This window comes from Chiloscyllium plagiosum, unplaced genomic scaffold (genome assembly GCF_037043375.1).
Source record: "Chiloscyllium plagiosum isolate Xiang-an unplaced genomic scaffold, Cpla_swu_hap1 HiC_scaffold_8, whole genome shotgun sequence".
In the NCBI taxonomy this organism is placed as follows: domain Eukaryota; kingdom Metazoa; phylum Chordata; class Chondrichthyes; order Orectolobiformes; family Hemiscylliidae; genus Chiloscyllium; species Chiloscyllium plagiosum.
In genome coordinates this window covers 73,435,533-73,450,113 of record NW_028270146.1, presented here as the reverse complement: position 1 = coordinate 73,450,113, position 14,581 = coordinate 73,435,533, and the positions used below count along the sequence as shown (strand labels likewise).

Genomic DNA, 14,581 nt, shown 5'->3' with positions numbered 1-14,581 from the left:
TTCTGCCAGTAGTGTGGGCTGATACCAGGTCTCTGCTAGTAGTGAAATTATACCAGGGTCTCTGCCTGTCGGAGGGGCTGACACCAGGGTCTCTGCCCGTTGGAGGGGCTGACACCAGGGTCTCTGCCCGTCGGAAGGACTGACACCAGGGTCTCTGCTCGTCGGAGGGGCTGACACCAGGGTCTCTGCCTGTCGGAGGGGCTGACCAGGGTCTCTGCCTGTCGGAGGGGCTGACACCAGGGTTTCTGCCTGTCGGAGGGGCTGACACCAGGGTCTCCGCCCGTCGTATGGACTAAGACCAGCGTCTCTGACTTAATCAGGGACAACACCAAGTCTCTGCCAGTGTTAGGGGCTGATACAAGGTCCCTGATAGTGGTAAGGACAGACACACTAGGTCTCTGCCCGTCTTAGGGGCTGACACCCAGGTCTCTGCCCGTCGGAGGGGCTGACACCAGGGTCTCTGCCCGTCAGAAGGGCTGACACCAGGGTCTCTGCTCGTCGGAGGGGCTGACACCAGGGTCTCCGCCCGTGTTGGGACTAAGACCAGCGTCTCTGACTTAATCAGGGACAACACCAAGTCTCTGCCAGTGTTAGGGGCTGATACAAGGTCCCTGATAGTGGTAAGGACAGACACACTAGGTCTCTGCCTGTCGGAGGGGCTGACACCAGCGTCTCTGACTTAATCAGGGACAATACAAAATCTCTGCCAGTGATAGGGGCTGATACAAAGAACCTGATAGTGGTAAGGACAGACACACTAGGTCTCTGCCTGTCGTAGGGACTGACACCAGTGTCTCTGCCTATTGTAGGGACTGACACCAGTGTATATGCCAGTCGTAAGGACTGACACCAGGGTCTCTGCCAGTCGTGGGGACTGACACCAACGTCTCTGCCCATCGTAGGGACTGACACCAGGGTCTCTGCCAGTCGTGGGGACTGACACCAGTGTCTCTGCCTGTTGTAGGGACTGACACCAGTGTATATGCCAGTCGTAAGGACTGACACCAGGGTGTCTGCCAGTCGTAGGGACTGACACCAGGGTCTCCGCCAGTCGTAGGGACTGACACCAGTGTCTCTGCCTATTGTAGGGACTGACACCAGGGTCTCCGCCAGTCGTAGGGACTGACACCAGGGTCTCTGCCAGTCGTAGGGACTGACACCAGCGTCTCTGCCCATCGTAGGGACTGACACCAGGGTCTCCGCCAGTCGTAAGGACTGACACCAGGGTCTCTGCCCGTCGGAGGGGCTGACACCAGCGTCTCCGCCAGTCGTAGGGACTGACACCAGGGTCTCTGACTTAATCAGTGACAACACGAAGTCTCTGCCAGTGATAGGGGCTGATACAAGGTCCCTGTTAGTGCTAAGGACAGACACACTTGGTCTCCGCCAGTGAAAGGGGCTGATACCACGGTTTCTGCCAGTGACAGGGGATCACACCGGGTTTCTGATCGTGATCGGGACTGACACTAGGTGTCTGATACCGTTGGGGTGCTGCTTTGGTCGCGGTCCGGCCTCCCCGACTGCCCCCCCTGAACATCAGCCCGGGATCCCCGTCCTGCTCTGCCCGCTCTTCCCCCACCCCCGGTAAACCCCGGGCTGGGTGATCTCCGGGTGTCACACATGCCCCTTTCCCCCTCCTCAGAGAGAGTGTTGAGCCTGAGCCCCGGAGACCGAGCCTCCTTTACCACTGCCCCCAGCCCCCAACAACCCCTTCGCCAACCCGCGGTCGGGCGGCAGGAAAGAGCGCGGCTCCGTGCGGGGCCTACCCCGGGGAAGAGCGGGCACACGGCAGCCCAGGGAGGGAGCTGGGATCTCCCTGTGCCTCTCCCGCCGCCCCCTATACTCCGTTATCGGGTCCAGTCTCCGGAGGAGGAGGGGTAGGGGGAGGTGGTGGTCTTTACCTGTCAGAACTCCCACTCGGATCTGGTGCTCGTGGTTGGTGAGCAGCAGCCCCTCGGTCGCCATGTTTACAGCTGCTCCGGGATCCGGCGGAATCCTCCTCCTCCCCCTCCTCGGAGCAGCAGCCGCACCGCTCGAGTCCGGAGGCGGCAGCAGCGGAGCGCAGACAACATCGAGCGGTTACACAGAGGGAGAGAGCGCGAGAGACAGGCAGAGAGGGAAGGAGAGAGAGAGAGAGAGAGAGAGTGCGCGCGAGAGAGACAGAAAGAGAGCGCGAGCGGCCCCTCACTCACTCACTCACTGACTGCACACACTGAGGGGGGATGTCAATGCACCAGGCACACGGTCTATTCCCTGATTAATCACTCACTGCTTCCCCCCTCCAGCACAACGCTGGATGGATCAGCGCTGGGATTAACACTGCACTGCGAGCTGGGGTTAATACTGTACTGGGCTCTTACTGGGTGCAAGGGTTATTAATCACTGGAAACTCGCTGGGAGCTGGGGTTAATACTGCACTGCGAACTCATTGGTAGCAGGGTTTAATACTACACTGGGCACTAGATTAATATCGAATTGGGCTCACACTGGGAATTGGAGTTAATACTTCGCTGGCACTGGGGTTAATACTGCACTGGGCACTCATTGGCAGCCAGAGTTAACACTACGTGGGTACGGGGGTTAATACTGAGCTAAGAACTCATTGGGAGCTAAGGTTAATATTTCATTGCGAACTCACTAGGAGCCGGGGTCAATACTGCACTGGGCTCTCAGGAAACCAGGTCTAATACTGCACTGGCGTTGGGGTTAATACTGCACTGGGCTCTCAGTGGAAACTAGGGTTAATACTGCATCAGCCCCACACTGGGACCCAGGATTAATATTGCACTGGCACTGAGGTTAATACTGCACTGGGCTCTGACTAGAATTCAGGGTTAATACTGCACTGGCATCCTGGCATCTCCCTGACTGCAGGAGTTAATATTGCACCGGGAACTAATACTGCATTGAGCTCTCACCAGTAGCAGAGATTATTACTGCACTGGCCTCTCAGTGGCAGCCGGGGTTAACACTGCACTGGACTCTCACTGGCAACCGGGGTTAATACTGCACTGGACTCTCACTGGGAGACAGGGTTAATACTGCACTGGGCTCTCACTGACTGCAGGAGTTAATATTGCACTGGGCTCTCACTGGCAGCTGGGGTTAATACTGCACTGGACAACAGACAATAGACAATAGGTGCAGGAGTAGGCCATTCTGCCATTCGAGCCTGCACTACCATTCAAAATGATCATGGCTGATCGTCCTTAATCAGTATCCTGTCCCTGCCTTATCTCCATAACCCTTGATTCCACTATCCTTGAGAGCTCTATCCAACTCTTTCTTAAATGAATCCAGAGACTGGGCCTCCACTGCCCTCTGGGGCAGAGCATTCCCACAGCCACCACTCTCTGGGTGAAGAAGTTTCTCCTCATCTCTGTCCTAAATGGTCTACCCGGTATTTTTAAGCTGTGTCCACTGGTTCGGCACTCATCCATCAGTTGAAACATGTTTCCTGCTTCCAGAGTGTCCAATCCTTTAATAATCTTACATGTCTCAATCAGATCCCCTCTCAATCTTCTAAACTCAAGAGTATACAAGCCCTGTTGCTCCAGTCTTTCAGCGTAAGATAGTCCCGCCATTCCAGGAATTGACCTCGTGAACCTACGCTGCACTCCCTCAATAGCCAGAATGTCTTTCCTCAAATTTGGAGACCAGAACTGCACATAATACTCCAGATGTGGTCTCACCAGGGCCCTGTACAGCTGCAGAAGAACCTCTTTGCTTCTATACTCAATCCCTCTTGTTATGAAGGCCAGCATGCTATTAGCCTTCTTCACTACCTGCTGTACCTGCATGCTTACCTTCATTGTCTGGTGTACAAGAACACCCAGATCTCTTTGTACTGCCCCTTTACCTAAATTGATTCAGTTTAGGTAGTAATTTGCCTTCCTGTTCTTGCCACCAAAGTGGATAACCATACATTTACCCACATTAAACTGCATCTGCCATGCATCTGACCACTCACCTAACCTGTCCAGGTCACCCTGTAATCTCCTAACATCCTCCTCACATTTCACCCTGCCACCCAGCTTAGTAGCATCAGCAATTTTGCTCATGTTATTACTAATACCATCTTCTATATCATTAATATATTGTAAAAAGCTGCGGTCCCAGCACTGATCCCTGCGGTACCCCACTGGTCACTGCCTGCCATTCCGAAATGGAGCCGTTTATCACTACTCTTTGTTTCCTGTCAGCCAACCAACTTTCAATCCAAGTTAGTACTTTGCCCAAATACCATGCACTCCCACTGGGAGCCAGGGTGAATACTGCACTGGACTCTCACCAGTAGCAGAGGTTATTACTGCACTGGCTCTCACTGGCAGCAGGGGTTGATAGTACTCTGGGATCTCACTGACGGCCAGGGTTAATATTGCACTAGACTCTCATTGGGAGCCACAGTTAATTCTGCACTAGAGTCTCACTGGTAGCAGAGGTTATTACTGCAGTGGCCTCTCACTGGGAACTGGGGTTAATACTACATTGGGTGCTGGCTGGAAGCCAGGGTTAACATTGAGCTGTTAGCTCATGTAAATGTTGCTCTGGCACCACCTGACAGCTAGGGTTAACATTCACGGGGCATTCACTGGGAACTGGAGTTAGAACATAGTACTCACTGGAAACTGAATCTAATATGGCACCGACTATTCATTCTCATCAGGGGCTGGATCTACACTGGTCCTTACAGATTCACTCACCGGAAATTGTATCTGAAGCGAACACGACATTGGGCACACAATCCCTGGGGTCTGGAGCTGAAGCTGTATCATGTATTTCCACATTCACTCACTGGGGGTAGACACTCAGGCTACACTGGCCACTATCACACACAATGGACTGGAGTAAATACTCTCATGGGGGCTCATTCACTGGAAACTCCACCAATCACTCATTCGCCGGAGGCTGGCGGTGATACTTGCACCTGGACGCTCGTTGGCTCTGGAAATAATACTGGGCACTCAATCACTGGAGTTTGGAACTGACACTGCATTGAGCACTGTGTGACCATGAATTGGAACTGATGGGACATTGGACACGCACTGGTGAGCACCAGGGCACTGACTGAACACTATCGTCCCACCCCACACACAGACACACGCAGAGACATATGCATCTAGAAACTGGTACTGCATCGGGAACCGGGAGCTGCTGTAGCCGCCGGTATAAACTCACTCAAAGGCATCTGGCGCTAAAATGAGCATTGGGCATCGTGCACTGGGAACTGCAACTCGTTGCACAGGGACTCACCCACAGAATCACATACATTAGACAAGTAAACCCATACTGGGACTTTCTCTGTCTCTTTACTGTGCAACTCTACGATCAGTACTAATATTTCAATAAATATTCATCCCCTTCTCCCTGGCATGCATTCTCCTGCTTCAATTCCGTTTTTTATATGTTCACCATGCAGCCTATGAAGCAAGCAGAGCGCACGGATCTGTGTGTGTGAATGTGTTTAATTTGTGCAGGATGTTGAATATTACTTCCACCGTCAAGTGAGATTATTTTTCTTCTGGTGTAATGAATGTGAAGCTCAAATTTTCCCAGTCATTAAACTGGGCCAGAGGTTGAGACTACATTTGCCGTTCTGTGTAAGAAGCGAGATAGGAATCTCCCCTGTAATAAATAGAACATGCAGTGGCACCCCCGACAGTCTATTTGTGTCATTACATGAGCTCCCCCGGCATTGCTCAAAAATGTGACTGCTTCTTCCCTCGCCTCCTGCTTCAGTCTACCTTTCACTGGCACTCACGGTTTAATTACTCTTAAAGGAATAACTTGTCTTGTGATGTACAAAGTTAAAAATCACACAACACCAGGTTATAGTCCAACAGGTTTAATTGGAAGCACACTAGCTTTCAGATTGTCGTTTCTTCATCAGGTGACGATCACCTGATGAAGGAGCGACGCTCGGAAAGCTAGTGTGCTTCCAATTAAACCTGTTGTGTGATTTTTAACTTTGTATACCCCAGTCCAACACTGGCATCTCCAAATCTTGTGATGTACAGTATTCCTCTGTTGATCTCTTGTTACTTTTAGGAGACAATAATTACCTAAGCTGCGATCTGTATCTCGCTTTATACTGCTTCTGAAAACCTTTCCCTCATTTCACTGCAAGTATCTGTGTGGAGTTTGCACATTCTCCCCGTGTCTGAGTGGGTTTCCTCCCATAATCCAAAGATGTGCAGGTCAGGTGAATTAGCCTTGCTAAATTGCCTACTAGAGTTAGTGTTAGGAGGGGAATGGGTCTGGGTGGGTTAGTGTTAGGAGGGGAATGGGTCTGGGTGGGTTACTCTTCGGAGGGTTAGTGTGGACTGGTTGGGCCGAAGGGCCTGTTTCCACGGTATAAGTAATCTAATCTAACTGTTTCTGGACTCAATCGGTTTTTCATTTGTTCACTTAAAATGGGTCCCTCCATTCTTCTTTATTTCTTTTTCAAACTTTTCATTCACCCCTGTAGAAACCTGGAACCCTGTTTGGTGGTCTAACTCTTACCGAAATGATATGACACCTCCTAGTCAAAAAGAGGAGGAAGTCCGAGACACTTGTATTAGGAAAAGAATATGATTTGACAAGGGGAGAGGCTAAGTGTCTATGTTAGGCCTACAACTTCAGCACTTCTGACCCAAACAGTGCTGATATTTTCAGGACCTACTTGGGATCTGCATGACTGAGAGGGAAAGCTGGAGCAAAGCTGGAAGGCTGCTATGTGGTGTCTGATGCCCAGACACAGGGTGGAATGTTGGATGTTGATAAAAATGGGCACGCAATGAAAATAATGTACCTAAAGTGTACCAAGGGAACAGACCCATGAGATTTCTCTAAATGAATGAACTGAATATTATTTATATTCACATGAAAAATTTACCTGGCCACTTTTTTGAAACCTTACGTATTCATCTGAGATGAAATTGTAAGGTTTGTAGCTCAGGTTGAGGTTTAGGGTGTAGGTTTGCTCGCTGAGCTGTAGGTTTGATATCCAGATGTTTCATTACCTGGCTAGGTAACATCATCAGTGATGACCTCCAAGTGAAGCGAAGCTGTTGTCTCCTGCTTTCTATTTATATCTTTCTCCTGGATGGGGTTCCTGGGGTTTGTGGTGATGTCATTTCCTGTTCATTTTCTGAGGGGTTGATAGATGGCATCTAGATCTGTGTGCTTGTTTATAGCGTTGTGGTTGGAGTGCCAGGCCTCTAGGAATTCTCTGGCATGTCTTTGCTTAGCCTGTCCCAGGATAGATGTGTTGTCCCAGTCAAATTGATGTTTCTTTTTTCATCCGTGTGTAGGCCTACGAGGGAGAGAGGGTCATGTCTTTTTGTGGCTAGCTGGTGTTCGTGTATCCTGGTGGCTAACTTTCTTCCTGTTTGTCCTATGTAGTGTTTGTGGCAGTCCTTGCATGTAAATTATAAACAACAAACCATTGTCATAAGTTTACTTACATTTCTTTTTATTTCATTCAGGGGATATGGCAAGGCCAACATTTATTCCCAATCATAGCTGCTCCTGAGATGGTGTATCTCCTTCTCAAACAGCACCATACCAACAAGGTAGGGTTTAAGAGGGATATGGGCCAAGTACTGGCAAATGGGACTATATTAATTTAGGATATCTGGTCTGCATGGACGAGCTGCATCGAAGGGTCTGTTTCCGTGCTGTACAGCTCTATGACTGTATAACCATAGTGCTGTTAGGGAGGAATCCAGGATTTTAATTCACTGTCAGTGAAGGAACAGCAACATATCTCTAGATTAGGAGTAGTGAGCAGGAACTTGCAGTTGGTAGTGTTCCCATTTGCATGATGCCCTTGTTCTTCTAATTAGCCAATGTTATGGTCTTAGAAGGTGAGGTAAAAGGAGTCTTAATGAATTGTTACAGTGCACCTTGTAGATGGTACATAGTGGTGCCATGTTGCACCTGTCATGGAATAAGTGAAAGTTTAATGTGATGGTTAGATGGCAGTCAGTGGGCTGTTTTGTCCTGGATAGTGTTGGGCTTATTGACTGTTTTTTGGACTTACAATCATCCAGAAGAATGGAGCTAATGTGCACCTTGTAGAATGCAGACAGAAATGTGGAAAGTAGGCACCCGAGTAGGCCATTTGGCCCCATTAGTATGTTCTGCCATCAATATGATCATGACTGATCATCCAACTCGACACCCTGTTCCCATTTTCTCCCCAGTCCTTTCATCGCTTTAGCCCTAAGAATTACACTACTTATTTTTGTAAATATTCCAATGTTTTGGTTTCAACCACTTTCTATTTCAAAGATTTCCACATGCTCACTTCTCTTTGGGTGAAGAAATTTCTCATCATCACAGTCATAAATGGCCCATACGTATTCTTTAGATTGTGGCCTCTTGTTGTGGCCTCCTGAGTCATCTGGAACATCCTTCCTGCTCTTACCGTGTCTAGTCCTGTTAGAATTTTGTAGGTTTTGATAAGATGCCCCGTCTTTCAATGAATATCATCCTGATTGATCCAGTCTTCATTTATATGTCGAATATCAAGATCAGAAGGTGATATACTCACTTCAGAATTCCTAGCTTTTGATCTATATAGCCAGATCCAGTTATGTTCTATTCCTGATGAAGGGCATATGCCTGAAATATCGATTTTCCTGCTCCTTGGATGCTGCCTGACCTGCTGTGCTTTTCCTGCACCACTCTGATCTAAACTCTGGTTTCCAGCATCTGCAGTCCACACTTTTGACCAGTAAAGTTCTAGTTAATGGTAAACCCCAGGATGTTGATGGTGATAGACTCATTAATGGTAATGCCATTGAATGCTTTGGAGCAACATTTAGATTCTCTCTTCTAGGTACATTGGGTAAATCTGAGATCAATTTCATTTCAAGCCTGATTTAAAATTTAATCAAAGCATGACAGTTAACTATCAATCAGCATTAATAGGCGCGTTGCCCCTTGGCCATGCCTCTACCAATCAGCGTCCACTTGCCAGTCTCTCATACGGGATAAATGCCGTGTTCCCCTTGAGTTGGAATTCTTGTGAATTGTCCTGATGAATGCAACATAGTAAGCCATGACAAGATGTGTCTTTTTTCAGAAATGCTGGCATTAACTTAATTACTGCCTCCTTGGACTTCACCAGGACAGTTACCAAACGTCAAGAATTAACATGGGGATTCTAGGCATTCAAAATTAATCTCCAGAATACTGTTGAGAGTAATCAAGGAAAATAATAACTTCCTCTGAACGTTTTTGCTTGTTAATCGTAAAATTATCGAAAATGGGGGAAAAGGCTGTTTGACTGGGAATCAACAAACATCCTTCCTGCATTTACCATGTCTAGTCCTGTTGGAATTTTGTAGGTTTTGATGAGATGCCCCGTCATTCAGTGAATATCATCCTGATTGATCCAGTCTTCATTTATATGTCGAATATCAAGATCAGAAGGTGATATACTCACTTCAGAATTCCTAGTAATGACATGTCAAGATGTGACTGATAACTCCAGTAAGGAACCCCATCACAGAGGCAGGAGCTGGGGTGTCAACGGCACAAGCCAATTGGCTTGTTCTAAATAAGCTTCTGATACTTTGACTCATCTCCAAGAGCCCTTCTCTATGTCTTGGCAAGTGTTTCTAATTGGAGGGAACCGGAGTGTCTTTCACAGCGCTGTGCTAAGGACTGGAGCCAATGCAGAGGAAGGTAGAGAGAATGTGGAATTTTTGGAAGAGGAAAATGGAAGAGAGGAGCTTTTGAAGTGCTATTAGTACCTGTGACTATTGATTTACATGCCAGAGAAACCTACAATGGCCTTATCCAAACATACAACCTCAGAAGTGTGCTTGCAGCATTGAAAGATTTCAATTATAACATCAAAGGGAATGTCCCCTCAACTCCCAATGGCAGCAAGCTTTCTCTCTACAGACACCCATTATATTCAAGGTCTTACCTCCTTATTGAGATGACTCATGCCATTCACCAGAATTAATCTGATAAATATCAATGGGGAATCCAACAAAGTAGATAGCGCAAGAATGAACAGTTCACAAAAAAATTCATTCAGTGAAATAGCATCTATGAAACGCTGACAATGTAGTAATCATCCAAGTGATGACATTGCTACCACAGCTAAAAGTTATTGCTCACACATTTTCTGTTGCTTCTACATGGTGCTACATCTGCAGTTTCAGCAGAGCAAGATATAGGTTGCTCATTCCCTTTCTTTTAACCACGAGATGCCAATGGTGGACCTCTAGTTGGTGAATCCATGGCAGCGCTGTGAATCAGGAAAGACTGCCACACCAGTAGCTATCTGAGGGCAGATTCAGTCCCAAGGCTAGGAGGCAGCTTTGTGTGCCTCAGTTGGGTTGAAGGGTAAGGGGCAAAGGCTACGATGTGGGGTCACCTTGAGATGGCTCACTAAACATTTCTCCAGCTACCCATCAGGGCCTTCGCTGCCAAATAAAAATGGGACCGCATTTATCTGCATTTAAGTGAAGTGTTCAGGCCCTGAAGCAATGATTTGATTGATATTCTGTAAATCAGCAACCAGAATGTCCAGGCCACTTATGTGGGCAAGCATACACCAACCTGCCATGTCTGATACTTCATGATGTTTTAATTAGAGCAAATGCTGAGACGTTACAAGATTCACAGTAGGAAAGGACTCCTCTATTTTGTGTGAAAGTGTACTCACTACATCTGAAAATACTCAGATGTACCCCCTTCCCCATTCCAGCTCTACAAATACCCTATTAGTGCCTGGACTTAGTTGAACAGAATGTGGAGTGTCCTGTGCCATCTAACAGGGATTGTCCACTGTTATCCTTGACACCAGCACTTGTTCCTGCACACTAATATGCTCCTCACAATGTGCCCTCCACTAAAGGTGGACCTACTAAGGTGTGTGTTTTTCTGCTGATATGGCAGCAAAGTTACAGTGCATTCTCAGAATGTTGATCCTTCTCCGACAGCTCCCCAAACTCATCCCTAATCTGCTGCTCCAGTACCAGCAATTCACTTGTTGGTGATTGAGTTTGTACTGATCTCAAGTGAATTGGCCACCGTGCAAATCTCTACATTGTATTTTCTATGTTTCCTGTGCTTTCTGATCTGCACTAATCAATTCCATGTCGCATTCCATTTCTTAATGGTTACCTTCACTACACCTAGTTGGGCCAGTTAACAACCCAGACTAACCCCAATCCTGAGCAAAGCAGATAGGTAATGCAATTGATGTTGTAGAATCTTATATAAATGCACATTGCATCAAAAATTAAGTGATAAGTCTAACATTTTTGTTATTTGGTGTGATTGGGATAAATAACAATTTTTGTTAAGAAGGGCCAGTAATAAAAATATCACAATTGCCCACATTAAAGAAGAGAAGATAAAATTACCAACTGGTTCTGGCTTTGAGCATTATCCAGTGAACATTGTTCGAAAGTCCATGTGTGCTCATATGGGCAAAGATAGATTTGAGGTAATCTGTATTGCTCCTCCCACTGTTTCCGACATGGTTGAATATCATGGATACAAATGTGTCTGTGAATTTGTCAATTATCTCATGGAACTACACAGCCTCCTTTTGTTCATCTGATAGCTATTGTAAGTTTGGAGAAAAGTTCCTGCTCTTCACATCAATCTCAGTTGTGCTTCTGTGGGAAGGTGTCAAAGAGAGAACAGGAACATCTGCACAACGAGGAAGAGAGAAAGGAAAAATTATTTTTGTGGTCCAATGCCTGATGAGTGAATGGAGGCAATGCAATGGAGACATGAAAGAAGACTTTCCACCTATCCTTCGAAACATCAGATGTAAGAAGAACATGAGGAAACAAAAAACATAAACATATTACAGAATTAAATATCTTAAAGTAGCAAGCTTAAATGGTTTTGAAGGTATCTCAAAATGTTTCAGTTTATTGTACTTCTGCCAAATACAAGCACAAATTCACATTTTAAATTATTCTCACTTGGCTCTGGATTACTCTGCAAGCTCGTACTATAATGGATAGTTTGACACGGGCTGCAAAGGAGCAAGAAGCTTATTGCCATCCTGCTAAGATGTTGTGAAAGTATTTGCATGCATTATGGTCATTAACATGAGTCAATCTGTAAGCGATCTGTGTGTGTGCATGTGTGTGCATGGGTGGGGAGATACTTGCATATCAGGCGATTGCCAGGAATTTTTAAAATTGTGATGACTATACAATTAACAGAACCATTTACATCAGTAGATTTCTGACACCAAGCAGATGAATGGCTGTGGCATGTTCCATATCTGACTCTCCACTGGATGGAATGTTAGAGTGTATTAAATTACTTCTTCATGCTTATTCTGTGAAAGCAGGGTTTCTGCATTTTTGATTCTGCAGCCTGCCTCCATTGAAAAAATTATATACTAGTTATAAAGACTCACATATCTCGTCTCCAGTCAATGTTCAGAAGCACAAATATAGATTTAAGTGTAAACTGGTTGAATAAATGTTCCTATGGAAATTTATAAATTATGGAAAACTGTCTTGACCTTTAAAACCTTAGTACAGATTTCCTCCTTCTCCTAATGCCCCAGGTAAGACTAAAAATCAATAACTATGCCCAGAAGACTTTAATATATAAGTAAACAGACAAAAACATTTCCGTGCTGATAGTGTAAAACAAAATTCCCATTCACAGAGTGTAATAAGACAAAAATGTATATTGAAGCCAAGAAGACATAAGAGGGGATGAACAAAATTACTTTTCAAAGAGTGAGGTATGAAGGAAGGTGTATTACAGTATTAGAGCCTAGATAGCTTAAAATAACAGGAAACACAGATGACATTGACAAGAGTAAAATGTTTGGGCTGGAAGACTTTACTGTGACTGGGAAAGGCAAGGGAAAGGCAAGGAAATGGAAGGATTTAAACACAAGAGTGGGCATTATAAGTCCGAGATCATCAGCCAACACAAATCAGCAGATATAAATCTAAAGATTAAATAGTGTTGCATTTGTGATAGGCAAAGATGCAGACAGCAAAGTTTTGGATGCAGTGAAAGCTGTAAAGTATGGAGGTAAGGAGACTAGCTAGAAGAGCATTTTGAATAGTAAGTTCCATGGCCAGACAGCCTCAGCCAGAGATGCTGAACTGAGACTGTCAAAGATGCTCTGGTGTTATTGCCTGAAATCTTTATCACCAGATAGTGGTACTGCTGAGTTACAGTGGGGAAATATAATGGCCTGCTTATGAAATTCTGATGGCTGAGCATGTATGATGGGCATGATGGGTAAATGCAAAACCCAAGCCCAAACCATCTAGCATTTTTACTGGCCACAGCTTCACAAAGATGTAGCCAGGTTTTGAGAACATTCCAGGTTGTGGCAAAACCTCTAACTCTTAATTGACCAAGGACTCACCCAATGTGTTTACTGCTTTTCAATTAGTTTATACGCACCAAGGTGCAAGGGCCACTGAAACTAATCAATGAGAGGTTCAGAATGGAAGGAGGAATCTCCATGTTAGACTACATAACAGAGCAAACTTGTAAGTCTCTCAAGAAGTGATGGAAAAGCAGACAAATTTGTCAGGGACTGAACCTTTCATATTAATCCTCCTAACCAACCCTAAATGCTTGGTTCAGTGGTCCATGTAGAGTAGCCAAGAAGTCTGGGAAATAAATAACCTAATTGCAAATAAACAAATCAATGAGATTAAGCGATACCACTGCCAAGAAAGGGTATGCAGGGGACTGTCTGTCCCATTGCCACCAACCTAGAGGACAAGAGTAGCAGTGTTGTAGAATTGAAGAGCAACGTGTGAACTTCCTCACTAACTGGCTCAGAAATATGAGCAAACTTACATTCCTTATACACCTATATGGCTACAGAACAATGAGCAGACTTAGAAGGCTGCTCATTGCAGTCAACGGTTTAAGCAGAGATAAGCCAGAATGCACCAACAACTATCACTACATGGTGTGGATGTGGGAGCATCCTACTTATGAGGCAAGACCCCTAGGCCTAGAAATGCTGGATTATCTTGGGATGAGATTAACCAAATGCTGAAGGGCAAACTAATTGCCGAGGAGCATTGTAGGACCTCCCCACAAAACTCTGTGGGGAGTTACTAAATGTTATTGCAGTGACCAAAACCAACTCTTTCCCAATACTCTGGCTGGGATATTCCACACATGGGGTATGTAAAGGGCTTGTAAACCACCTACATTACCAAGATAAATTTACTCAAGGGATGCTAGCAGGATTTTTTGACTGTGAAGAAAATTTCCACGTTTGTAACTCTGGGTTGGTTTTACTCGTGTCTATTCAAGCCATTCAAATTCTAAAATACCCCAGCTGCCTTTCAAAGGTTGATGGACCAGATGAAGGCTTTTCTAGTTGTATAATGTACCTTGATGATCTATTGCACAGTGACACCTCTGAAATGCAACTGTGCAATAAAAACTCTTCCTGAAAATACAGTCAATTTCATGGTCAATCTTACAAAAAGGAGTTTTGCAAAACTCAAGTGATCTATCTTGGACATGTATTGGGTCAAGGATGAGTACCCACTAGGACTGCAAAGGTAAAAGCACTGTTCCCCATTCCCATGGCAAAATGGCAAATCAA

The 14,581-nt window shown here is 45.7% G+C and overlaps 1 protein-coding gene across 16 annotated transcripts in view; it reads right to left on the bottom strand.

Moving 5' to 3' along the window:
* The window catches only part of LOC122553706 (gephyrin), a 540,724-nt gene extending 538,482 nt beyond the window's left edge, over positions 1–2,242 (bottom strand). For 3 of the 16 annotated variants that reach the window (XM_087989967.1, XM_087989979.1, XM_087989978.1), the window contains exon 1: positions 1,902–1,918. Coding sequence is in view for 3 of the 16 variants with exons in the window: in XM_087989971.1 (XP_087846097.1) it covers positions 1,902–1,965 (64 nt within the window). In the remaining 13 variants the exon portion in view is untranslated. Of the gene's footprint in view, positions 1–1,901 lie in introns of all 16 variants that reach the window. The other 13 variants (XM_087989981.1, XM_087989977.1, XM_087989966.1 and 10 more) reach the window with 10 other exon arrangements.
* Positions 2,243–14,581: the final 12,339 nt, after the last annotated feature.